General features: G+C 41.5%; 1 protein-coding gene across 1 annotated transcript in view; it reads left to right on the top strand.

Moving 5' to 3' along the window:
- astn1 (astrotactin 1) overlaps positions 1-27,944 on the top strand; it is a 1,835,284-nt gene that overhangs the window by 1,099,884 nt on the left and 707,456 nt on the right. Inside the window, exon 11 of the mRNA XM_033028426.1 lies at positions 15,437-15,587. Coding sequence (XP_032884317.1) covers positions 15,437-15,587 — 151 coding nt within the window. The remainder of the gene's footprint in view (positions 1-15,436; positions 15,588-27,944) is intronic.

The following is a 27,944-nucleotide window of genomic DNA, read 5'->3' as shown; positions in this document are numbered from 1 at the left end:
CCACCGTAGCATTACCTTTGCGACATGCCAATTTCTACTCTTGGTTCAACTTGCACCCTATATCCAGGCTACTGTTTGGGGGCCTATAGATTAGTCCCATTAGGGTCTTTTTACCCTTACAATTCCTCAGCTCTATCTATACTGACTCTACATCTCCTGATTCTATGTCACCCGTCGCAAGGGACTGAATTTTATTCCTTACCAACAGAGCTACCCCACCCCCTCTGCCCACCTGTCTGTCTTTTCGATAGGACGTATACCCCTGAATATTCAGTTCCCAGCCCTGGCCCTCTTCAGCCATGTCGCTGTAATTCCCACAACATCATACTTGCCAATTTCTAACTGAGCCTCAAGCTCATCCATTTTATTTCTAATACTTTGTGCATTCATATATAATACTCTTAATCCATTACTTCAATTCAATTCAATTCAACTTTATTGTCTTACCTCACTTACCTCACTTTTCACATCAATTCCTATTTCAATTGTCCATATTCTCCTATCCCTTCGTGAGTTTTCTGCCCCGCTAATTCTGGTGTCTTTCTTAACTTTTCCTATACTCTCTTTCCCTTAACTCCATCCTCGTATATCCAGTTAGTCTACTTTCCCCCCCCCTCCCCCCACACTATTTAGTTTAAACCCACCCGTGCAGCAGTGGCAAACCTGCCTGCCAGATTGCTGGTCCCCCGCCTGTTGACGTGCAACGTACAATTCACCCTTACCCCAAAGCAGATCCCAGTGGTCTAAGAATCTAAATCCATGCCCCTGCACCAGCTCCTCAGCCACACGTTCAGATCTGCTATCTCCCTGTTCCTGCCCTCACCAGCACGAGGAACTGGAAGCGAACCGGAGAAAACCACCCTGGATGTCCTGCTTTTCAGCCTTCTTTCTTTCTTTCATTTAAAATCTCTTTATTAGTTTTTTCCCCAAAAAACAAAAACAAAACAAAAAACAAAACAAAAAGAATAATGATAAACATAACAATGATATTGATACACAGGGATCAGGATTACATTAATAACAGGTATAACCTAAAATGAGTCCAGTGTCAAAATACACATTGAATATAGACCTCCCGGTCTCTATGTAAATATAGTTAAATATTTAAAAGAATACTTATATGTAGAAAAAAAACAAAAAGATAAAAAGAAAAAAAAGAAGAAAAAAGGAAGAAAAAAAAGCAAAACAGAATCTGAGCTGAGAATTTCAATAATTTAAGTCCCTGTTTGTCGTCAAGTCCATTCCACCATATAAAGGTAAAATAATTTTTATAACGGTTGGAGAGGGAGCAATTTATGTTGTGTGAAAATGTTGAATAAATCTTTCCCAAGTCTTATCAAGTTTAACCAAGGGTTCAATAAAGTCACTCCTGATTTTTTTTTTCTAAATTTAAACATGATTTCGTTTCAGAATACCAATGGAGTGTGGTCGGAGGGTTAGAGTCTTTCAATTTAAATAAAATATATCTTCTGGCGATTAATGTGGTAAAAGCAATCAGCCGATGGGCGGAACGGGACAAATGAATAGAATCTAACATTGTGAAATGCAGTAATAGGATGAGGTTGTAAATCAATACCTAAAACTACAAAAATATTATCAAAAATGTATTTCCAATATTTTTCAAAAAGTGGGCAGGACCAAAACATATGGGTCAGTGAGGCCACTTCAGAGTTACATCTGTCACAGGTAGGACATATGACCATAAAAACAAGCTAACTTATCTTTTGACATTCTTCCGAGCTCTCTGAATTCACGCTGCAGAATCTCTTTCCACTTCATCCCGACGTCATTTGTGCGGACATACACTACTGCCGACCTTGAAGGTATGTCCTTATGAATCTGTAATGACTGTGGCAAATTCATTCGGGTCCATTGCAGAGTCCATGAACATTGCCCAGTCTACGGACACCAGGCAGTCCCGTAGTTGTTCCTCTGCCTCCCCAGATCAGCTCTGTGCAGACCTCGCCTCTGGGGGTGCGTTCTTTAGTTGCTGCAGGAAGAAGCAGCACCGCTGAATGATCGGATTTCCCAAAGTGAGGGCAAGGGATAGAGCGATAGACATCCTTGATGGTTATATTACAGTGGTCAAGGGTGTTTAATCCTCTGGTGCTGCAGACAACATGTTGGTGGTAGTTTGGGAGTGATTTTTTTCAGGTTGGCTTTGTTGAATGCTCTATCGTCAGATGTTTGAGGGTGAGTGGGTTAGATATTTTGGTGTCAAGGCATTCAAACAGTTAAAAAAAAGTCAACCATGGATGACTGTACAGGTTTCAAGAACCATACAGCTTGTTATTGCTGATATTAATTTTGTTGGAAAGACTAAAAAGAAATTTAATAAAGGATTTTAAGCACCTGCTAAATTTTGGATGAATAGGTTTTTCATTTTAATTCCTCTTGTAGAGATTCAGGGATGAATAATCATCCATTTTAAATTGTGATTGGGAGTGAGAACAGAGATAAGACAATGTGTCTTTGTGCAAAGTTTATCGGACCATGAAATGTTTTCCATGTGGAATAGATATGAGACCACTGCATCTTTTACAGCCAAACTGGATAAATGTTTGACAGAATGAAGGTTCATGCCCATTGCAAAGAAAAGGAAATACATTGTGATTGCCCTTGTAAAAAGTTGGTTCGGATGTGGTTAAAAGTAGTAAATGAAGAACTGCTGATGCTGGTTTGCAAATAAAGACACAAAGTACTGGAGTAATTCAGCGGGTCAGACAGCATCTCTAGAAAACGTGGATAGGTGACATTTCAGGTTGCGAGCTTTCTTCAAAAGAACCAAAATGCCATCTATCCATGTTCTCCAGAGATGTTGCTTGGCCCATTGAGTTACTCCAGCACTTTGCATCACACTTGTGGTTACTTGGCCTTCTTCAGTGCTATCAAGTGTAATTAGGTATTACTGCATTCTTAAATGCATACTTTCCAGTCTTTTACATTCTATTCATCACATTGTTCATGTAGCTATTGATTTGGTAAATCAGACCCAAGCTTGAAGACGTAATAATTCCCTTTTAACATCCCTTTCTCAAATCCTTTCAATCTATGGTCTTAGATAAAATGATTTGTTTAACAACTGGTGTAATGATCCAGCACCAGATAAGAATAAACCACATAACACCTTTCTGTGCTCTGCTGTTCTTTTTCAGGGTGCTAAACCTCCTCTTTTAGCCTTGTCTTCAAAAATAGACCAGTGATAGACTTTTGTGTTGCAAGATACAGATGACTCTTTCAGAAGTGCCTCGCACATCCCTAACCTACTGGGCTAAATGTCCCCTAATTTTCCAGGTAACTTTAGACCTAATTTCTAATTGTAATCGCAACCTCCTGGGCAACTTATGCAAACTGGAGGAACAGCTCCTTATATTCCACTTGGGTAATATCTAGAGTTGACGATTAACTCAGTTTTATTTGGTCTTGCTCAGTCAACTCTCTAAAAATTCCATCCCAAAATTTGCTACATGTGCCCTAACTTATTCCAGTTCATTCACCCATCATTCTTCTGTCTTAGCCAACTGGCTCTTGGTTTGAAGGTGCCTCCGTTTTAAAATCTGTACTCTGGTTTACAAATTAGTTGGACTTCTGCATTCAGTTCCCCTAGCAACTGCTAGCTGTCCATACCCTCATTTCAGAGCTAAAACATTTCCAACTTTACTGTGTCAGAAATCTAAAGGGATTTCCCCTCTCTCTCTACCCTCAAGTATCACAGTGCACATAGCACTGGCTTAACCTTGAAATCCTCTGAGTTCTTGTCCAACATATTCAAGTCTAAGAGTGGAACTGAGGTAAGGCTTGCAGTTCAAATAATCTTAAAGTGTGGTGTGCATGTACCATCTTTAAAAAATAACTCTTTGAAATTATGGTTACATCGATGATAGATTGTCTCCACCAGTATACCCCAGTGTAATATAGTGCCAGTCTTATCTCCATCATTACTATACGTGTACTATACTAAATAATGACCGACATATCCCCACCAGTACTGTACTCCAGTGTACTAGAGACAGATCCATCCCCACTTGTACTGTACCCCAATGACATACTGTGACAGACCCGTTCACCTCAGTATTGTACCCCAATGTTGCACTGTGACACACCCGTCCCCACCAGTACTGTATGCCAATATGTATTATGGGGGGAAATGGAATTGCTCTGTGCCTGCACAGATTTGACGGGCTGAATAGCCACCATCTATATCATGGAGAAATTCACTTTGCTTTGGTCTAGAGGAAGCTGTGAGAATTGGTGAATTGTTCCAAAGCAGAGGAATCATTGAGCTGTTCCAAATGTGGAGTATTTGCACATTTCTAAGACAGAATTAATCCCAGCAGCTCATCAAGAAATTAAGGCAGAAGTAAAGGAAGCATAGTCTAAAGTATTCACGGGTCATTAAATTGCAAGGAAAGCACCAGACAAAAAAATGTACATTGATGTTACAATTTAAAAGAGAATCCAAGGAATGAGCTTGGAAATTACACACATGGTTTAAATTCTCTGAGCTGAAATAAAAGCATCAGTTTATATTGTAAATGGAACAATTCTAAGCAATCTCACAGGAATAAAGCCAATAATTCCAGGGTACCATGCATTTTGCAAAATAATTGGACGTGTAAATGAATTACTGTGTATTTGAGATTGTTAGGCAAGATGGCAGATGTTTAGAATCTCTAAATGCATTTAATATTTACTTTGGACATACAGTGCAGAAACAAGCCCTTTGGCCAACCGAGTCTGCGCAAACTAGCGATCACCCCCCTCCCCCCTGCAATACACTAACCTGCACACACGAGGGTCAAATAACCTACAAACTTGTATTTCTTTGGGGTGTGGGAGGAAACCAGAGCACCCGGGAAAAACGCACGTGGCCACAGGAAGAACATACAAACTCACACAGACTGACCCTTGGTCAGGATCGGACCTGGGACTCTGGTGCAACTCTACCCGAACCCGGGTTTAAGGCAGCAATGCTATCACTGCCCCACTGTGCTGCCCAACTTGGATATCCAAATAATGACTTGGATAAGAAATTCCAACTTATTGCAGTGCTTCAAGTGAGGTCATTACAATAACCTGGATATTAGTTATGTTGTTATCACATGTACCGGAATACAGTGAAAAGCTTTTTTTTGCGTGCTCTCCAGAATATAATACGGAAGGGCTGATACAGAAGGAGAGCAGCACCTTAGCACTATTTTCAAGTTTCTCTGTAAAATCTGCTTCTCCATTGTTCTCAAGCACAAAAGGCCATTCTGACACTTCGTGTATCAATGTACCCCATCACTACTTCATCCAAACTTTTATTTCTTATTTACAATAATTGTCAATAAAAGACATTTGGAGAGATACATGGTAAGGAAAGGTTGGAATATGGACCAAACGTGGGTAAATGGGACTAATTTATATGGGCATCTTGGTTGGCATGAATGAGTTGGAATGAAAGGCCTGTTTCCATGCTGTATGTGTCTCTATGTACACTTTACTCTTACTTGCTCTGAACAAACTAATCTGCTTACTTTCAAGTTATACCTTTCATTACATTTTTGTTTCTATATCTAGTTACGAGGTATCAATCAAATCTTATATGTGACAGTTCCCCATTTATCCATGGTGCTTCTAACTTTACCCTCAATATCCTGAATCTTATCAATTTCAACACACATCAGGGGAAGCATCCCATCCGGATGCCACACAGCTTGGTATGGTGACTAGTCTGTTCAAGAGCTGAGGGCCTAACTCTGTCCATTGTACAAACCAGCCTTGCCTACCCCTACTCCCCACCCCTAACAACTCCATCTACCTTACACTATCTTACAAAAGCAGCAAACATAATCAAGGACTCCTCCCACACCAGTCAGTCCCTCTCCTTCCCTCTCCTGTCGGGCAGAAGGTACAAAAGCTACAAAGCACGTCTCACCAGATTCAAGAATAGCAGCTTCCACGCTATTTTCAGGCTCTTGAATGAAACACTCAGATGCTGGGGATAGAGTCATACAGTGTGGAAACAGGCCCTTTAACCTAACTTGCCCACACCAGCCAACATGTACCAGCTACATAAAGAGCCTGTCCCACGAGCATGCGACTCCATGCGGCAAGCGCGACCTAAAGCCCGCAGTTCCCTCGACGCCGTACACACGGAGGTTGAGTGAGTGACGTGAAGTTTGAACAAAGTCCGACGGGCGTACGGCGTCGAGGTGGCTGCAGGCCGGCAGGCCGTTGCCCCGCGGAATTTTTGAACCCGGTCAGTTTTTCTGAGCCCCACGCGATGTCAGGACCAGCTCCACACAACTCCATACGGCTCCGGCGATCGAAGTGGGACCGGCCCTGCGAGGCCGTATGGCTCAAGCGACCACGTTAGGTTGCGCTTGCCGCATGCAGGCGCATGCTGGTGGGACCAGCCATTTAGGTCACGCTTGCCGCATGGAGTTGCATGCTCGTGGGACAAGCCCTTTAGTAAATGCATTTCTGTTCTTGCAATGTACCTCATTGGGACCCTTGAACATTTTTTATCTGCACTTTTTCTGCCATGGTAATGCATATTCACAAAAATCCAATTTTTCGTTAAGCAATTTTTGTCAGAGGAAGCTCCTCAGCTGCACATATGTCAAGAAACATCAGTTAAAAAAGCATGTTTGTGTTTGCTTGTTTAATTTTTACAATTCTATAAGAATAAATTTTATTCCATATGTAAAATGAAATGGTAGTTAAGAAGAGGAAGGGAGAAAAAAATATATCTTTGTAACGTCAAGTTAAACAACTTAAGTACTCTCAGCAAAATGTGTGTATATGGTGTGGAATCCACTCTCACAAGAGAGAACTCCAATGAACTAAATCTCTAATGTGGTCTTGCATTATACAGTAGAAGAGTTGCAGAAAGAGCAGAAATGACTCTTCACATTTTATCTTCATAAATTATTGGCCGACTCTGCTGTCCTCTCTTCAGTCTTAAATGTTAGGATTCTGAAGTCTTAAATCTTGTTTAGGGCTGTTGCTAAAAATATCTTTTGGCCTATGTCTCTCAAATTGTGAGATTTCCTTTGCAAGTGAAAAACATGGCTGCTCTAAACTGGCTAGACTGTGGCATGAGATGGCCATTGTCATTCAGATCTAGGGACTTTCTTCCCAGAAGTTATTGGGCAACTGAACCATCCTGTCAACAACTGGAGAGCAGTGCTGAGCTAGAATATACCTCATTGAACACCCCTGACTATTTTTAATTGGACCTCACTGGACTTTATCTTGCACTAAACGTTATTCCCTTTATCATGTATCTGTACACTGTGGACGGCTTGATTGTAATCACGTATGGTCTTTCCGCTGACTGCTTAGTATAAAGCACAAAGCCTTTTACTATACCTTGGTACACATGACAATGAACCAAATTATCTCCATAAAACTCTCTCCCTGTTATTGCCACAGTGAGAACTGGGGGAATTGATCCAATGAATATAGTTGGCCTTGGTTTGATAGCTGTGGGCTATGCCACAGTGCTGAGACTGGATTGCAGCATCACAAACCATGCCATTTGCGTAGCAGATAGAGCTGCTAACTCAGTTCACTTTTCAACTTTGTGGCTGTTTGTGAAGAGTTTCAGCTTGTGACCACGTGGATTTCCTCTTGCTGCTCCCATCCCCCATGTCCCATAGATGTTGGTGGGTTAATTATCCCGAGTGCAGTTAGGCGGTCAGACAATCAGGATGGAATTGAATGGCAAGTAAGAAAGAATAAGTTACAAAGGAAGAAAAAAGAGGAATGAAATTTGTTCTGATAGCTAGTATAATTTAATAGGCTAGACACAAAATGCTGGAGTAACTCAGCGGGACAGGCAGGATCTCTGTGGAGAAGGAATGGGTGATGTTTTGGGTCGAGAAAAGGGTTTTGACCTAAAACATCACCCATTCCTTCTCTACAGTGATGCTGCTTGTCCCGCTGTGTTACTCCAAAAATGTTGCGCGTATCTTTGATTTAAACCAGCATCTGCAGTTCTTCCCGACACATTTCCCGACACTTCCCTAACAGGCTGATTGGCTGCCTCCCATATTAAAGCAAAATGAGAAATATGAAAATATGACTTTTCTCTACCATTCTTGTGCATCATTTCCAAGTCCAAACATCAGTATTTACAGGCACAATAGTCTCCGTGGCACAATGGTGCAGGTGTGATAACATAAAGCTCTTGTGAACGTGTGATCAATGGTCAGTGTGTGCTGAAGGTCCTGTTTCCATGCCATATCTTTCAATCTCACTGAATTCAGGTCAAAAATTAATCTTTACTTTGAAATGCAGATATCTATTAAAAGTTGAAGATGCTCCAACCACTGCTAAATTGTTACAAAGTTAGCACTTTCAAAAGTCTTCTGTCAAATATATTCTCTCTACATCTTCAAAGACACATGACAGTGAATGGAAAGAGTTACCTACCATCATCTGATTCATGAAGAACAATATACAGGGTTAGGGAAATCGCCACCCAAAAAGTTGAGATGTAGAATAAAATTTATTTACCACAGAATTAATGTGAAGAAAGAAAAAGTAAATAAATGAATGCACTATTATTTTTTCCATTCACATTTCTTGGCACATCCTCAGATGTGGCTTCATGTTATGGAAAATCATGATGCAGACGTTTACTGAGGAACACAATCTTGCCCATTATGCAGAAGCCTCCTGTACACATAGTTTGTACTTGGACTGTCAGAGCTTAGCAACAGTGAGTTGTCATAATTAGATCCATAGACAATTTATGGAATGTAAAATATATTTATGATATGTTAATTGGGAATATTGATGTTTCCTAGCACACGTCATTTAAATCTCAACTCAGATCAAATATTACTGTTTCCCTCAATTTCTTTTGCTTAGCTGTCAAAATTCAAAGACAAACAAAAACGATGTGGGAGATATCCACTTATAATGACCCCATCTGGAACATAATGTTTGTATCACCCCCTTGAAAGTAGAGTTGTTATCTTTGTTATGTTTGCAGAGATTTTCTCACTCATTTTGCATCTGCAGTAAGACAACATATCAAATGCAGACTGGAACTTGGATAGTTCTTGAATGGAACTTGAATGAGTGGAATAATTAATGGAACTATTTTGAATGCAGAATTAACTTTTAATTTATTGATAACTGTATCAATTTTTTTTGTTACTGTTTGCATGTTTAGTTTAGAAATATAGTATGGAAACAGGCCACTGATAGTCCATTGACATTAGTTCTATGTTATCCCAGTTTTGAATCAACTCCTTGCACACTGGGGGGCAATTTACAGTGGCCTATGAACTACAAACCCACATGTTTTTGGGATGTGGGAGGAAACCCACGCTGTCACAGGGAGCATGTACAAACTCCACACAGCCAGCACCCGAGAGCAGGATCAAACCAGGTGTCTGGTGCAGTGATGCAGCAGCTCGACCAAGCTGCACTACTGTGCCACCCATATGTTCTTTCAAACAATGTCATGAAAATGATGCAACTGCACTATACTATATGGTAATTCAGTGCATTGTAAGTTAGACCATTTAGAATTCTCTTTAACAAATGCAATCTAAAATGCAGTACAATCTAATCCCATACCCTTGCGTATTTAAACTTCATCATTATCTTAAAATTAAAAAAACAGGGATATGATTTAATTCGTAATTTTACACTTCACTGAATGGAAACAACCTGTGGTATTGTCATACACATTTACTCCTCTTCCTACGACAGTCACATTTAGTCTTTTGGGGGAGAGTTACACTCTGGATTTTTCTGTATCGATTTGATCTTCCTACCCCTCAAAGAATACTGAATACTCTTTGAAATAACTCCCTTGGACTTGCTTGCTGTTTTTCAGTGATTATCACAGCCAAATTGCTAGAATTTGAATGAATATAATTTGAAATAGGAAAATTATATTATTTGTTCCACAACAGCCCATTTACTCTTTGTATGAAATAGAAGAATGATGTTAAGATTTCCCTTGCTGATGTTATTGAAGAATGTCCTTGGTCTTTGTATCTCTCACACAGATTTGCTTATTTTCACAAGCATTTAGTAAAAAGGTATTTCATTCCCAAAGTTCACACTCTAACCACTCAAGGGTGTAATTTACCATAATTACATGTAAAGTTACTTTGAGCAATCTTCCAATTCTGCATTGTAGCTATTTAGCTGTTAACATGGCAACTGTTAATGTGTATCCTTTAATCTTTGGTTAGTATAATGGTCTTTGCTTTCTCCTTATTTTATGGACTGCTAATAGTAAAGCTATGTTCACAGATTTATAAATCTGTCTCACCACAAGAATGGTTTGTAACTAACTTTGCTTCTGCTGTTTCGTGGCAAGGCAGTATGAGTTTTATGTGAATTGGGTTCATGTTTTGTTATTGGTATTTTTAGTATCGTCGAAGATGATACAGAGACAGCAGATTTCATACTGAGATATGTATCCCTTGTTAGAAGAGCTATTCAATGGCAAAATGTTAAACTTTGTCTCACTAATTATCTGAGGCAAGTTATTTGTGGCGTGTTAAAGCGACTGTTTAGTATGAGCAAACATAAGTTTTTGATCGGTAACTTTTCAATTGAGCGGTGTTTGTTTGACCGTCTTTTGTCACTCCTGCTGCAAAAATGTATCTGTAGTTCTGCTACAATGTGTGTTTTCTTAACACATATTATATATAATGCGTGTTGAATAGAGCTATAGAGTTATACAGCATGTAAACAGGGCCTTTATCCCAACTTGCCAAGATGCCCCCATCTAATCTAGTCGTACCAACCTGCATTTGGCCCATATCCTTTGAAACCTTTCCTATCCATGTACTGATCCAAGTGTCTTTTAAATGCTATTACAGTTCTTGCTTCAATTACCTCATTTCATATACCCACCACCTATTATGTGGAACCCTCGGGTTCCTATTAAATCTTTCCCTTCTGGCTTTAAACCTGTCTTCTGTTTCTTGATTCCCTTATTCTGGATAAAATTTACCCAAATAAGGGAACACTGTTTGCAATATGTTGCCCAAATTAGTTGTTATGTGATATTGATTAGTCTCTTAAGATGGATAAATTCCCAGGGCTTGATGGGATCTATCCCAGATTATTGAGAGAGGAGATTGCAAGGGCCTTGATCATGATCTTTGTATCCTCTCTAACCGCAGGCAAAGTCCCAGGGACTGGAATGAGGGTATTATCGTCCCTTAATTTACAAAAGGAAATAGAGATAAGAGCGAGACAGAGAGAGAGAGACAGAGAGAGAGACAGAGAGAGAGACAGAGAGAGAGACAGAGAGAGAGACACAGCAAAGGCAGGGGCCAGGGAAAGCAGGGGAGCGCTGGCTGAAATTGACATCTGCGATGAAGAAGAGGGTAAATGGCTGCCACAGTATAAGGTAAGGTAAGCCACTAATCTCCTATGCCTTATCAAAGGCTTTCTGAAAGTCCAGGTACATTACATCCACTGGTTCTCCCTTGTCCATTTTCTTATTTGCATCCCCAAAAAATTCCAGAAGTTTAGTCAAGCATGATTTCCCCTTCGTAAATCCATGCTGACAAGGACCGATCCTGTTACTGTCGCATCACCGATATCAGGCTAACAAAAGGACATAGGACAAAGGATATTTATTGTCACATACACCAATTGGTACAGTGCAATTTGAGTTACCATGCAGCACACAAAAGTAAACACAACACTATAGAATTTAACATAAAACATAAAAAAACATCCCCCCAAAGCGAAATCATAATTTCTCACTGTGAGGGAAGGCAACAAAGTTCAGTCATCTTCCCCTTGTTCACCCATGGCTGGGGCCTATTGAGGCCTCCGCAGTCGCCGCAATGGCGGCCCAATGTTTCAGGCCTTCTCGCCGGGATGATGGAGCTCCAGCGTCGGAACGGAGAACACTCTCAGCAGCCTGGAGTTCCGAATCGGCCGCTTCCTACCGGAGTCCGCGGCTTCCAAAGTCCACAGGCCGAGCTGGGCGGAGCTCGAACACTGACGATCCTCGGCAAAAGATCCCAGGCCTCTGCGATGTTAAAGTCAGCGCCGCCCACGGCTGGAAGCTCCGCAGACCACAGCTTCATGGTGTTAAAGTCGGCAGGCCCAACACTCCGGAGCCCCAACACGGCGATCCTAGTAGGGCATTGCCCGCTCCGTGATGGTTATTCAGTGCTGCGCCGCTGCTGAAGCTCTAGCCGATTTAACTAGTCTATAATTTCCTGTTTTCTCTCTCCCTCTATTTAAAAAAGTGGGATAACATTAGATACCCTACAATCTACAGGAACTGATCCTGAATCTATAGAACATTGGAAAATGATCACCAATGCATCCATGATTTCTAGAACCACTTCCTTAAATACCCTGGGATGCAGACCATCAGACCCTAGGGATTTATTAGCCTTCTGTCCCATCAGCCTACACAACACCATTTCCTGCCTAATGTGAATTTCCTTCAGTTCCTCCATGACCCTATGTCCTCTGGTCACTAGTACATCTGGGAGATTGTTTGTGTCTTCCTTAGTGAAGATAGATCCAAAGTACCTGTTCAACTCGTCTGCCATTTCCTTGTTCCCCATAATAAATTCACCTGTTTCTGTCTTCATGGGTCCAATTTTGGTCTTAACTATTTTTTTCCTTTTCACATACCTCAAGAAGCTTTTATTATCCTCCTTTATATTCTTGGCTAGCTTTCCTTCGTACCTCATCTTTTCTCCCCGTATTGCTATTTTAGTTATCCTCTGTTGCTCTTTAAAAGATTCTGAATACTCTGGCTTGCCTATCATCCTTGCTATGTTATACTTCTCTTTTATTTTTATACTGCCCTTGACTTCCCTTGTCAGCCACGGCCGCCTCTTACTCCCCTTAGAATCTTTCTAACAGCAATAGGATGTTAATATGAAGACAGGTTAATGTTTCCCAAGCATACATTGGGCCTCAACAGTGCAGGAGACCAGAGATAGGTCAAAGTGGGGTTGAGATGGTTCGGGGTGACTAAAGTGGATTTGTGAGCAAAGTGGTCACCCATGCTGTGTGTGGCTTCTCCAATGTGAGAATGGCAACAATATGAGCACAGAATGCAGTACATTTGTTGCGGGGAGAGGGGGGGGGGGGGGCGGGTGTAAGTCTTTTGGGTTCCTGGATGATGGGAAAGAAAGATGTAAAGTACTGGTGTTGTAAACTACCTGGTTGTTTGTAAAGTGCGTGAGGGTACCAGTCCCACAGTTCTCCATATTGTTTCTCCTGAGCTCACCCATTCCTTCTCTCCAGAGATGCTGCCTGTCCCGCTGAGATGCTCCAGCATTTTGTGTCTATCTCGTGAGCTCGCATTGCCTCAAGCCTATAGTGGGCTTACCAGGTATTGCCCTGCCTCTTTACTTCTTTTACCCCCCCCCCACCACCCTCTTCTTTCAGTCTCAAGAACCGTCCCGACCCAAAATATCAACCATCTTTTTTTCTCCAGCAATGCTGTCTGAGCCGCTGAGTTACTCCAGCAATTTGTGTCTCTCTGTACCAAGAAGGGAGTTGGTTGGTGGAGAGGATAAAACTTGCCAGGGAGGTATACAGGGAGTGATCCATTGAAAATTATTAAAGGACAGGAGAGGGGAGGGGTTGCCTGGTGATGGTATCTGGTTGAAGGTGCCAGAAATTGCAAAGGTTATCAATTGACCAAAATGATACAGGTTCAGGTAAACCAATGACATGGTTTACCAAAATGATGCCTGGATTAAGGTGTCTTAGCTACATGGAGAGGTCGGACAGACTTTATTGTTTTCTTTGGAACATCGAAGGTTGCGGGGAAACCTGATCGAAGTATATAAAATTATGAGAGGCATAGATAGGACCGACAGTTGTAATCTTTTTCCTATGATGGAAAAATCAAATACCAGAGGGTGTAGCTCGTAGGTGACGGGGGCTGGAGGAAGTGGTTGAAGCAGCTACATTAGATTTTGGATAGGCACATGGATTTACAGGGATATGGGTTATGTGCAGGTAGATAAGTGATGGTCTTGGATCATGTTCGGCATGGGCATCGTGGGCTGAAGGGCCTGTTGTGCTGTATGTTATATGTTCTATGAAGTTGGAGGCTGGGAACAGAGCAAGTCTATCCATGGTCTGCGCAGAGAAAATGAGGGGGAGAACAAAGGTGCTGGAAACTGATGAGAAATTGTGAAGTGCTCTGTCAATTATCCTGGATCCTCCATCCCTGCCGGAGGTAGATGAGGCAGGTAAGAGCACAACATTTAAGAAACATTTGGACAGGTCCATGGATAGGACGATTTTAGAGGTATATGGGTCAAATGCAGGTAGGTGGGATTAGTTTAAATGGGGCATGTTGGGCCGAAGGGCCTGATTCCATGCCATATGAATCTGACTCCAAGTACTCTCATTCTATGGATAGGCATTTGGGTATGCAGGGAATGGAGGGGCATAGATCATGTGCAGTAAGGTGAGATGAGTTTATCTTGGCATCATGTTCGGCATGGTGTGCTGAAGAGCCTATTCCTGTGAGGTACTGTTCTATCTTCAAACTATGCAGTGAGGAGGGAGTCCTAACCAAGACTGAGAGTCTCCTGATTGTATGTATTGTGTGGATTAGTACCATGTTTAAAAAGAGCATCAAGGCTTCACGGGCAGCCTGTGACTAAACTCCTTTTCAGTGTGCTTATTATAATCTCACAGTTTTAGATTGACCTTGGTCTGATGATGAAAAGGACACGTCCACACTGTCTCTGTGCATCAAACTCTGCTGTTCTTCTATTAATCGGCTCCTTTGGTTTGAAGTTCTAGACTTTGAAATCTGACTATGTGATGAATGTTTATTTTGTAGTGTTAATCATTCATACAAAAATCCTTGACATTCCTTTGCGATAATTAAAAAATATCAATGGAAATTCTTCAAACTCTATGATAGTTATGATTGCCATCAGGGAATTGGATCATTTTTAAATACTGAGCTTTTTCTCTCATATTCAAGAGAAAAAACTTATGTCTGCAGGTTCAGTACCGACCATTACTATTATTTGAAATAGTTTCAATGTCTAATGGAATTCTTTAATTTGTCAAAATCTCTGAACATTTCACAGCAGGTTCTGATATGAGTGGGGAAAACAACCACAAATTTAAATAAGACATTTGTTTTTGTTTTTGTATGAACATTTAACATTTTATTTTCATTTGGTCAATTTTGATCTGAAGAAAGATATCCATGTTCTATCCTTATTCTCCAGGGATGCTGCCTGACTCTCTGAGTTGCTCCAGCATTCTGTGTTCTTTTAATCATTTTCCATTTTAAGCTGAATGGAAAATTAATTGAAAACATGAATATGATGGGGGAAAATTACTTCATAATAATGCTGAGACAAAAACAATATCAGGTCAAATATTTTACCTTGGGATTGATGTTAAAAGCCCTTTTATTTATCCTTTCTGTTCCGTTTATATTTTGCAGGGAAGAAGCCATGATCTCCACTTCCTTTAATAGCCTTGAGGTACTTCTTGACTCTTTTGGCCCGGTGAGAGATTGCACAAAGGATAATGGTGGCTGCAGCAGAAACTTCTGCTGTATCTCGGATCGCAAGCTTGATTCAAGTGGTTGTGTGGTAAGCAGAGTTATTTTTATTACTCTGCCAGAAAGGACTGGTGGTGTTCATCATGAATCTCCATAACACATTAGACAGCTTTTATGACCATATGAGAATAAATGATGTACCTTGATTCACAAGTTGCTGTCGTCAGGTATTCAATGAATGTTGTATCATCATTATCATTCAGTGTCCATTGCAAAATGTGTTCTGGACTGTAAATTATCCATAACCTGGTAGACAAGTGGTAATTTTTCTTCTTTTTTGTGCCAGAAAATTTGAATTTTCAATTAGCTGGCCTTGGCAACTGGGTTCCAAAAGCACCTCATAACCAACCCATCAATACTTTTGTCCATGACAAACATATGTATGTTTGTGTAAATATTTATGTACATCCCCTACAGCTATATGGACTACACTTCTTCCCACCCTTACTGCCTGTAAAGTCTATCACCTACTCTCAATTCTATGCCGCATCTGCATCAAGTTGAGGTGTTCCATCCCAGGACATCGGAGATGTCTTCATTCTTTAGGAATCGGGGGTGCCTCTCTTCCATCATAGATGAGGTCCTCAATAGGGTCTCCTCGATATCCGGTAGCTCCGTTCTTGCTCCCCCTTCCCCAGTCGCAACAAGGACAGTCCTCTTTGTCCTCACCTTCCACCCCATAAGCCGTCAAATACAGCACATAATCCTCCAACAATTTCGCCACCTCCAACGGGATCCCACCACTAGCCACATCTTCCCATTTCCACCCCATTTTACGCTTTCTGAAGAGACCATTCCCTCCACATCTCCCAAGTTAACTCATCCCTTCCCACCCAAAACACCCCCTCACCAGGTACATTCCCCTGCAACGAAAGGAGATGCAACACCTTCCCCGTTACTTCCCCTCTCGACTCCATCCAAGGGCCTCGACAGTCTTTCCAGGTGAGGCAAAGGTTCATTTACACTTCCTCCAACCTCATCTACTGTATCCGCGGTTCTTGGTGTCATCTGTAAATCGGCAAGACCAAACACAGGCTCTGCGATTGTTTCGCTGAACACCTCCATTCAGTCTGCCTGAACCTTTCTGATCTCCCAGTTGCTCAGCACTTTAACTCCCCCTCCCATTCATGACCTTTCTGTCCTGGGCCTCCTCCATTGCCAGAGTGAAGTCCAGCGCAAATTAGAGGAACAGCACCTCATATTTCGCTTGGGTAGCCTACACCCCAGCGGTATGTACATTGACTCCTCTAACTTCAAGTAACTTTGCTTTCCCTCTCTCTCAATTCCTCCCCTTTCCCAGTTCTCCATCCAGTCTGACTGTCTCCGACTACATTTTATCTCTGTTTGCTTTGCTGTTACCTTCTCCCAGCTAACAATGATCTATTTTGCATTTTCCTTGATCTCCATCCCCTTTGTCCTGTTTGCACACCTTACACTTCCTTATGTATGTATCTCCCTCTCCACTGACATCAGTCTGAAGAAGTGTCTTGACCTGAAACATCACCCATTCCTTCTCTCCTGAGGTGCTGCCTAGCCCTCTGAGTTACTCCAGCATTTTGTGTCCATCTTACATTCATACTTTATTCCTTTAATTCTCACCATGTGCCTCGGTGACATTGTTTGCAATCAAAAGTATATCAATGCTGTCCCTCGCTCACTACAGATGCTGTCTGCTTTCCTGAGCCTCACCAGAACAGGTGAGAGATGTTTGATTAATCTCCTGACACCATAATGCCTTTCCACCATCTACAACACAAGTCAGGAGCGTGACAAAATATTCACCACCTGTCTGGATGTGAGTAGCTCTCACACACAATGTTAGACAGCAGGCTACGTGAGTAGCGCCCCTTGCACCACACGAACATTGAAACCCTCTATCATCGGACTGTAGTGTCTGCAAATGTATACCATCCAAAATATTAACTGCAGTTACTATCATAGTTACCGTGGCAGCACATCCCAACCCCACAATGTCTGTCAAGGAGAAGGCAACAGGTATATGAGAATGCCATCACTACACATCCCCTCCCAGGGGTATACCTTAGTGATTTGGGAATATAGTTGCATTTCTACTGTTTTAAATCCTGGCACTGCGTACAGAGTAGCACGGCTCGAATGTTTTTTTTTATGTGTTTGCAGCAGTTCATCAAGGAGGTTCACCTCAACGTTTTAACTGCAATTAGAGATTGCCAACAAATGCTAGACTCGCTGCCAATATGCACCATGAAAGAAGAACAAATAATTGAATTATATATGATTGATAAACATAATTACTTCCTCAAATAAGTGACTGGGGTAAACGAGTTTTGTTCTTAAGTGTTATGCGCTTGAGTTGACCACTTCTCTGGCATATCAATGTCGTTAATGGATCAACATAGTTCATCTGTTTTAATTTAATCCATGCTTCCAACTGAATCCACTCCCACAGAAACAATAAGATGTGCTTAAGAAATGATCTCTACTCTCTTGATCTCAAAGACTTGAGCTGTTTTTATCACACCTATTATTCGACATGCAATTGAACAGTATGAATTCATAACCTGTAACTCTGTCCTGAAGATAGACAAATCTTGCAACGGTTTCTTTCTGCATCTGCTGGAAGGGAACTTCTTTTATACAGAATGCAGTAAACAGCAGAACACTGTCAATCTTCTCTACCTATTCATTTTTATTATTTGCTATTTCAGGAATCATTTGCAGATATGAGAGAAAATACCAACTTTGTGTATTACGAAGTTAAAATATCTGTCTCTCATATCGCATAGATATCAACACGTCCAAATAAATTGTAATAAAAAGGAACTGCAGATACTGGTTTATACCGAAGATGCACAAAATGCTGGAGTAACTCAGAGGGTCAGACAGCAGCTCTGGAGAAAATGGATAGGTGATGTTTTGGTAAGGGTCCCGAACCAAAACGTCACCTATCCATTTTCTTCAGAGCTGCTGCCTGACCTGTTGAGTTACTTCAGCATTTTGTGTCTATCCAAATAAATTGTAACATGTTTATTACCTTCTGGGAATTATTCCTGACTGAACACTTCCAAATTGCTTTCTAATTTGCGATGGGAAGGTAATATTCATTTACGAAAGCCTTGTGGCTTTAATTGCCACAAAAACACTTAGTGGCTTTAATGCTTTTATATTATAGTTTGCAAGCTTGCTTTCAGCCACTTCAATCTTTGGGTCATTTGATGTTTTAATTTTAATGAACCAGACTAACTTTACATCCAGTTCATCCATTTATTTAGACACAACTATATATCCATGGTCAACATGTATTTCAGTAAGTACTGACAATAATAATAATAATAATAATAATAATAATGTCTTTATTTATATAGCACATTTTTAGTCAACTTGCATTGACCCCAAAGTGCTTCACACAATTACTTCCATACAGACAGGCAAAGGTGGGTGAAGTGTCTTGCCCAAGGACACACACAGGCAAAGGTGGGTGAAGTGTCTTGCCCAAGGACACAACGACAGTATACACTCCAAGCGGGATTCGAACCAGCTACCTTCCGGTTGCCAGCCGAACACTTAGCCTATTGTGCCATCTGTCGACAAGAGAGTAAACGTGTAATTAAAGACAAGTTATGATAAATGATTACTTTACTTCTCAAAATCCAGTTAGTGTTTCCAAAATTAAATTGTATTCAACCTGTTGGCTGATGACACAGACAGTAGTTCTGTTCCCAATGGTAAGTCTAACAATGAGGAGACAGTCAATCTACCGACCTCCTGTGGTTACTATGTTATGTACTTAGCCAGTGCTGACTGGTCAAAATCAATGAGCAGACAAGCCATGAGATGCCATTCATTTATCCAATTTGTTAAATTCCAAATGCCTACTGTTTAGTTTAGTTTACAGCATGGAAACAGGCCCTTTGACCGATAGATTCCACACCTACCATTGATCACCTGTTCTCACTAGCTCTATGTTATCCCACCCTCTCATCCATTCCCTACATATTAGTGGTAATGTCTTTGGGATGTGGGAGGAATCTGGAGCACCCAGAGGAAACCTGCAGACTCCACACCAACAGCACCCGAGGTTGGGTTTGAACCCTGGTAATTGACGCTGAGGCAACATCACTACCAGTTGGGCTGCTGTACAGCTTGAGATCAAGGAGGATTTGAGAGGAACTATGGGTATGTGTTATTTTCATTGGTGAGTAGGAGGCTGAGGGGTGAACTCAAGGTTTATAACACCATTGGGGGCATAGATAGAGTGCTTAGCCACGATCTTTATTCCAGGGTAGGAGACTCTAAAACTAGAGTGCATAGATTTAATTTGAGGGGGGGGAAATTTGAAAATGAAAGGCAACTTTTTCCCCACACAGGGTAGTACATATATGGACCAGCTGACAGCGGAAGTGGTAGAGTCTGATACATTTATAACACGCTTGAACAGGTACATGTATTTGGAAGGCCATGGGTCAGGTGCAGGCAGGTGGGACAAATGGCCTGTTTCTGTGCTGTATACTTGTATGACTAGGTGAAGCAAACAGGTTTCAAGGGGAGTGGGTGTTAATTATATTAAAGATATCTTGGATACGATAAATCAAGGCAGGTTGATATCAACAGGAATGTTGGCATGGAAAATGATTGTGTTCATTTTATGAAGATTAATGGTTCCAATATTTTCTATCAATAGGTATAAGTACTCCAGTTGATACAAGCCAGCAAAGCATCTGTCTCATTATGAATAATGTAGTAAAGCTTCCAAAGTGCATTCATGTGTCAAATACATTGTACCACTGACATTGGATCAGGAATGGACCAGTCAGCGCATGTCATCACTAGCTCCTGCCATCACTGACCAGACCAAAGTACATGAACTCATTCAGCAGAGTTCTGTGGCTAAACCCCTCCCCCTTCCCCTCTCTTTCCTGTGCCCCACCTGGATTCTCCTTCAATTCTTCCCTCCCCATCCCCTTTCACCTTCATTCCTTCCTCTGGCTTCACAATGCGCAACTTGTGCGATCTCTTGTGAATTGGAGCCATAATTTAACATTTCATCCAATAACAGCGCTGCCAGAGTACAGCGTTGCCACATGATGGCAGGCCTGGATTATATGATCATTTTCTTGCTGGATGGGAATTCTGTCAGTGAGCTGAGTGTAGCACTACTACCATCGGTGAGTGGAGATTTCCTGCTTAACAGTTATTTAATGTTTTGCCTTATTTTAAGGCTGAAATCCTGAAAATCTAGAAAGTTGCAAAGTTGAAGTAGACTTTTCCCATTTTATATTAATTTGTGTTTGTGTTCATAAGTCCTAGCGACAAAAAGAACAGAACCTCGGAGAGCTTTTCGACTCGCACTAAAGAATGGATTGAAAATATTAAATTTGTGTACCATCTGTCCTCAATTTCTGTTGTCACATTTCGTCACGTTTGTGAAATTTTCTTATTAAAAACTCAGCAGCAAACTCTGTAAAATTTGGAACAACTTGGCAACATGGAACAATTTACCTCTGAACAAAAACTGAAGCATACAATAAAAAATAATCACAGCATGTATAAAAATGAAGCAGTTGAAATCGGCCCAGTTCTCATCATCCTAGTCCTTACTCTTGCTCTACGTAAAACTTTACATAGTTTTGTCTCAGTATTAAATTCCAAGGGGGAAATGACGAGAACCAACCATGCACCAAGACTTTTGTACGTTGATTTAAGCAGAACGATCATGAGGAATAATGTTTGTAGTTCTGAATACAACCCTTTATTTGGCCGTCGTCCTTTCCTAGTCCTTTTGTGTTGTAATTGGTCTGACCCACGTAGCTGGTGCAAACCCATGGGATTACTATTTAACACCACTATTTTACAATCTGGAACAAAGGAAATGATGGTGACTGAGGAGGCCCTACAGCAGCCTGGGGCTATCCTGGATCGGGGCACTCCAATACGTCCAGCATGTGGACTCTGGACTTTTTCTTTTTGTAAATGGTGCTAAAAATATGACATGTGGGAGCAATGCAAAAATAATTTCACTGTGCAGTGCATATGTGACAAAGAAGAAAATCCAATCCAGTCAGATTTCCAGGGTGGTGTGATTCAACCCAGAAATCATCGCAAATACATCCAATTATCTTTTTATTTCTACACCAAATGCTGCAAAGAGCTGTGTGGAGCTTCTGGTTCTACATCGATAACTGAAGCTGCTTCTCTTGTTTATTGACTGGAACTTCACGCCTGTTCCACTTGATGGATGGCCCCAATTGTATCCGTTCTTCGTGCTTACACTCAACTGGATGTTTGGGATCAGCACCTGGCATAATGCCTATTGCACCTAATGCAGACTAGGCAGAATGGAATTTTATATCTTTAAGTTTTTCAAAAAGAACAATAATTCTTGACATCTCCTCCTGAAGCCTGATACCATTTGCAGCTAAACCCACACTAGATATGAATCAGCTGTTTTTTGCATACAGATACATGTTCGGCATGGTGGCATAGCGGTAGAGGTACTGCCTTGCAGCGCCAGAGACCAGGGTCCGATCCTGACTATGGGTGCTTGTCTGTACGCAGTGTGTACGTTCTCCCCGTGACCTGCGTAGGGTTTCTCCAAGATCTTCGGTTTCCTCCCACATTCAAGACGCACAGGTTTGTCGGTTCATTGGCTTGGTATAAATGTAAAATGATGCCTAGTGTATGTAGGGTAGTGTTAATTTGCGGGGAACGCTGGTTGGCGCGGACTCGGTGGGCCGAAGGACCTGTTTCCGCGTTGTATCTCTAAACTAAACAAAATATTTATCTTTCCTCTGCACAACATGGAAAAACATGCATTTTGAGTGAATGATGCAGAGTTTTAGATTGCAGGAAGGACTTGCTGCAGAGTTTTTATTCCCTCCCTGTGACCGCATAGATTTCCTTTGTGTGCTCCGGTTGCTTCCCACATCCAAAAGATGTGTACATTTTTAATTGGCCTCTGTAATTTGTGCCTAGTATGTAGGGAGTGGATGTAAAACAGGATAACATAAAACTGGTGTGAAAAGGGGTAATTGTGGGCTGAAGGGCTTATTTCTGTGCTGTATCAATCAATCGATCAATGCAAATCGCTGTCACATAACATTTGATGCCAGTGATTGTGGTTTGTGAAGAAATAAATGGGAAAAAAAAGTAAAGCAACAAATGTTCTTGAATCTGGCTAGAAAAGCAGCAATGACATTGTTGGGTTTTGTGAAATTGGGAAAAAAACACTGATAGTTATCGTTGTTATCCACTGGGTCTGCTCTGCTTTCAGTTTATGATTTTGGATTTTGCTGACTCCAAGATAGACAAGATATTTTGAAAGTAGGATTTCTGAAGACCTTGTCAGAGTATAAAACCTTGTTCCAGGATCAGAATAAGTAACAGTACTGAGGGTGGCATTAGGTATTGGTTTATTATCCACATGTACTAAGATACAGTGAAAAGCTTTTTATTTGTGGGCTATCCAGTCAGATCAAATCATACTCTACATAAGCACAATTAAGTCATACCCAAAAGCACAGAGATAAGTACCAGAGTGCAAAACTTAGTTTTACAACATTGTTGTGTTAGCTGCAGAGAAAAAGCCCAGGTTGGAAGACTGGGACTGCACCCTAGCCTATGGGAGAATGGTTCAGCAACCTGATAAGAGAGGAACCATCTACAGTATACATAAACTAAAAGTCTGATCTTGTGCTCTTCCAGTTTGCGTGGTTTTTCAATTTGCGCAAGAACGGAACAGAATAGCGCTACAATTTTTCTCCACATTATTCACCATACTCCTGTGCTCAAGTGCAACAAGATTTGTTCCGATCTATAGTATTATAAAAGTTTTAAGGTCTAAAAATCTTTAAAACCGCACATGCGCAGGTTGGTCTCCTCTCCTGTCAGGAGATTGGTCTCCTCTCCTGTCAGTCACCCGGGACGGCGACGCCCATTCCAGCTCACCATCGCTGCACTGATTGGCCGGCTCCTCTGTCACAATAAAGCTGAAGGAGCGGAGCAAACAGATTTTGTGCATCACCGCTACTGGAGAGCGGAGCGGCCCAGGGCCTGGTCGACTGCGAGGCCCACTGCTGCACCCTTGAGATCCTGGGGAAATGAGGAAGGAGAGTGGGGAGATTGAGGGAGCTGGGCACTGGTGGGGCCGGGGCCCGGCGCTGGTGGGACCGGGCGCACTGTCCCCCAGCTCCAGCCCCTCCCCTCTGGTCCCCCTCACTGGCTCCTGCCCCCCTCCCCATGACATACCCCTCTCCCTCATGGCTCTTCCACCATCTTTTCTCTGAGCTCTCTCCCCCCCCCCACCCACACCCCCTCCCACCCACACCCTCCCTACCCCCCCAATTCTATTTCCACAATGAATAGGAAGATATGTCGGAAGGAAGTACAGATGCTGGTTTAAACCGAAGATAGACACAAAATGCTGTAGTAACTCAGCGGGACAGGCAGCATCTCTGGAGGGACGGAATGGGTGAAGTTTTGGGTCGAGGCGGTTCTCAACCCAAAACGTCACCCATTCCTTCTCTCCAGAGATGCCACCTGTCCTGCTGAGTTACTCAAGCTTTTTGTGTCAATCTATGAATAGAAATATAATTGAAGTGGGACTCCCTACCATGATCAGTGTTACATCTGATCAAACCAAATGGTATGATCGTTGAATTCTAAAATTTTGGGTAACTTCCACAAATCCCTCTCCCTTCCTCCCCTAAAAGTCTGTTAACTAGTTCCACAGTTCACAGTTATGTATCGCTCTTAGGCTCATACCTGTCTCTAGCAAATAGTTACCTTATTGAGGAACCTCCTTGCCTGCGGTCATCTATTGGCAGTCCTGATTTGTCCTCTTTTTTTCCCCCTCGCTTCCAGTTTTTTTTTCCACCACTCTCCCTACAACAATTAGCCTGAATGAGGGTCCTGATCCAAATCATCACCCATCCATTTTCACTAGGGATGCTGCCTGACCCACTTACTCCAGCATTTTGCGTCTCTTTTTGCTATAAACCAGCATCTGCAGTTCCTTTATATTACTTCTGATCAAGATGTCTTCAAAACACAATCCAATTTCCTTTTGAAGCATCTCAGGACATATGCATGTAATATTGCCAAATGTTTGTGTATACAATCATTTCTCATTTAGATGTACAAGGTTAGAAAAGAGTGACTTGCGTGGGTTGGCTCCAGGTTTCCTACTACAGTCCAAAGATGTACAGTTTTGTAGGTTAATTGACTTGGTGTAATTGTAAATTGTCCCTCGTGTGTAGGATCTTGTACGGGGATCGCTGGTCGGTGTGGACTCGATGGGCCGAAGGGCCTGTTTCTGCACTGTATCTCTGAACTAAACTAAGAACTAGAAGCAATAGAGTTTCTGAATCCGGGTCCATCCGAATACAATTTCTTAAGACTTAATGCAAAATAGCTTTAGAAATTACATTGTATTCTTGATTGTCTAGTCATTATTCTTCTAGGTATTAAAAATATCAAATGACCAGCAATGAATAATGAAGCAGCAGTTCACTTGATGGATTGTGACGACTAACTAAACTCAGCTTCACCTGTTTATAAAGACACCAGAACCTTAGACTAAATTACTCTGTTTAATTTATTACTATACAATTATTATGCAGCATATACATGATAAAGTGCTCTACTTATCATGCAATGTTTATCATGTGATTCAATCCCAGGAGTCTCTTCTGTAGCTTCTGAATACTCTAATTAGGTTGGAAGTTATGTGGATTAGAATTCAACCAGCAGTTTATGCACAATCCCTCATAGAGACAGTTAGAAATATAGTTTTGTTGTGAGATACTGCATGGAAGCAGGTCCTTTGGCCCACAGTCAACATCGACTAATGATCACCTGTTCATACTGATTCTGTGTTCTCCCACTTTCCCGCTCCCTACTCAAAAGGGGCAATTTACAAGGTACAATTAACCTACAAGCTCACACATCTTTAGGATGTGGGAGAAAACCAGAGCACCAGGAGGAAACCCACAGGGAATCCCACAGGGAGAATGTGCAAGCTCCACGCCGACAGCAGCCCTTGTCAGGATCGAGCCGAGGTATCAGGCAGAGTGAGGCAGCAACTCTACCAGCTGTAACAATCTGCAAATATTTTCAACTCCACAGCTTGCTTCTCAATTTTTATTCGTTTTTTTTAAGAGAACATAGAATGTTAAATTACTGGGCATGAGGTGGAAAAAATGTGTTTATTATTATCACGTGTACTGAGATATAGTCAAAAATTGTTTTGCATGCTATCCAGGCAAATGAGGGATTGTGCATATCCAGGTGAAAATTGTCAATGCCTTGCTCAGAGTAGCTGACAATTGAAGAATGGTGGTGAACAAACATTGCCCTTCTCACCTGAAAACTATGCCCTCTAGTATTTGATTTTTCCATCATGGGGTAAAGGGTCTAACTGTCAACCCAATCTGTGCCTCTCATAGTTTTATATACTTGTATCGGGTTTTCCCGCAACCTCCGCTGTTTCAGAGAAAACAATCCTAGGGATGGAGGAAATGTCCATGAAAGGAGGTGGGAATGAGAAAGGGCATTAGTGAATCGGGCTCAGAGGGCTGAATAAACCCTTCCATTTTCCTGTACCAGGAAGATGCATAAAGTTTGACATATATCAGATGCAAGGTAAAAATAGGAGGCAGCCAAAAATATAGGGATTTCATCCAATGGTACATGGGTTAAGAAGGCAAGATCCTTGAGCTGAAGAGGGGAAAGGTGAGGAGTACATTATTTAGTTTAGTTTTTAGTTTAGTTTATTGGTGCATGTACAAGGTACAATGAAAAGCATTTTGTTGGGTGCTAAACAATTAGTGGAATGTCAACGATTACAATCGAGTCGTCCACAATGTACAGATACATGATAAAAGTAATAATGTTGAGTGTAAGTAAAGTCCGAGTAAAGATAATCCGAGGGTGTCCAGTGAAGTAGATAGTAGCTCAGAACCATTCTGTAGTTGTTGGTAAGATGATTCAATTGGCTGACAACAGCTGGGAAGGAAGAAACTAGCATTAAATAGGTTAGGTCTGCTGGATGTGGACTTGGGTAGTATTAGCCATGCCCAGAGTGGTATATTGGGCAATCTGATTCATTTCCACCAGAACAGAGCAGCTTTTTTTCAAGATTTTGCAACATGAAGTTATAGTTTGGTTGTAACTTTGAGTTGTGCCTCTGTCATCTTTGCTCTAATGAAAACAAGTTCCTGTCTATCTTTCAAAACTTTAATTCTTGGGACTTAGTTCTTTATCTCTGATTCCACTGCAGTGGAATGTGCCAGAAATGTCACATTTTTTCAACTTAATCAAGCATCCATAAGACTACTCAAGTCACCTATACATGTTCTTCAGAGATGCTGCCTGACCTGCTGAGTTATTCCAGCATTTTGTCTCTTTTTTGTAAACAAGCATCTGCAGTTCCTTGTTTATAGAACTTATCAGCTCCGCTCTGAGGACTTGTTCTTACTAACTGTACCTAAAGTCCGTACTGAACTGGGGAAAAGGGCATTTAGTTATGCTGCTTCCTTCGCATGGAACCAGCTGCAGAATGAACTGAAACTTAAGGAGCTGGTTTCTATAAACAGATTTAAATCCCTTCTTAATGATGTTGAAGAGGGCTCTTCTGTCTGTACATGCTTTGTTTGATGATGTTCTGACTGTGACTCTATTTATATGTTCTCTGTTGTTTTTAAATTATTGTCTAACTGTGGAACTGTGCTGCTGCCTGTCTTGGCCAGGACTCTCTTGTAAAAGAGATTTTTAATCTCAATGAGACTTCTCCTGGTTAAATAAAGGTTAAATAAAATAAATAAAAGATGTAATCTGACAAACTATGTTCCAAAGTTGGAGAATCGAAAACTATTCGATGAATATATAGCAATATAGCTTCAGATGAAAAGGATGAATGTGAAATATCATTTAATTTAGTTTTATCTTCGGTACTGTGAGTGGCGAGAGGTAGAATCTTGGGGGAGTTGATGGAACAGTGGGAAAAATAAATTTGAGTTGGTGTCAGAGCAGCATAAAAGGATGCTGATGGGCTGCATGGACTCAAGCGTCTGTTTTGGAATGTCTGAATCCATCCATCTGCTGTTCTCCAGTTGTTGTTGTACCTGTGTTTATGAAGGTGTAGGTCCACCACTAATGCTCTGACAATTTGTGGTCCGACACCTCTTAATCCAGACAAAATTACAATTACCGGAGATTGCAGATCCGCTCCCATAGTCAACTTCCGAGGCCGACTTTGCAGGCAGGTATCTCGGTCCCTCGGCCGCCTAGGCGGACTGTTCCTATACATTTCAACTCCTCACGGAGGCAGTGATCTCTGTTGGTCTGGCAAAACGGATAATCCAGGAAGCCTCTGGAAGTATGGGTACCAGAATTCAATGGTGATCCTATACTC

The sequence above is a fragment of the Amblyraja radiata genome, chromosome 10 (genome assembly GCF_010909765.2).
Source record: "Amblyraja radiata isolate CabotCenter1 chromosome 10, sAmbRad1.1.pri, whole genome shotgun sequence".
NCBI lineage: Eukaryota > Metazoa > Chordata > Chondrichthyes > Rajiformes > Rajidae > Amblyraja > Amblyraja radiata.
The sequence above is the reverse complement of the archived record's forward strand: the minus strand, read 5'-3'. Positions and strand labels throughout refer to the sequence as shown.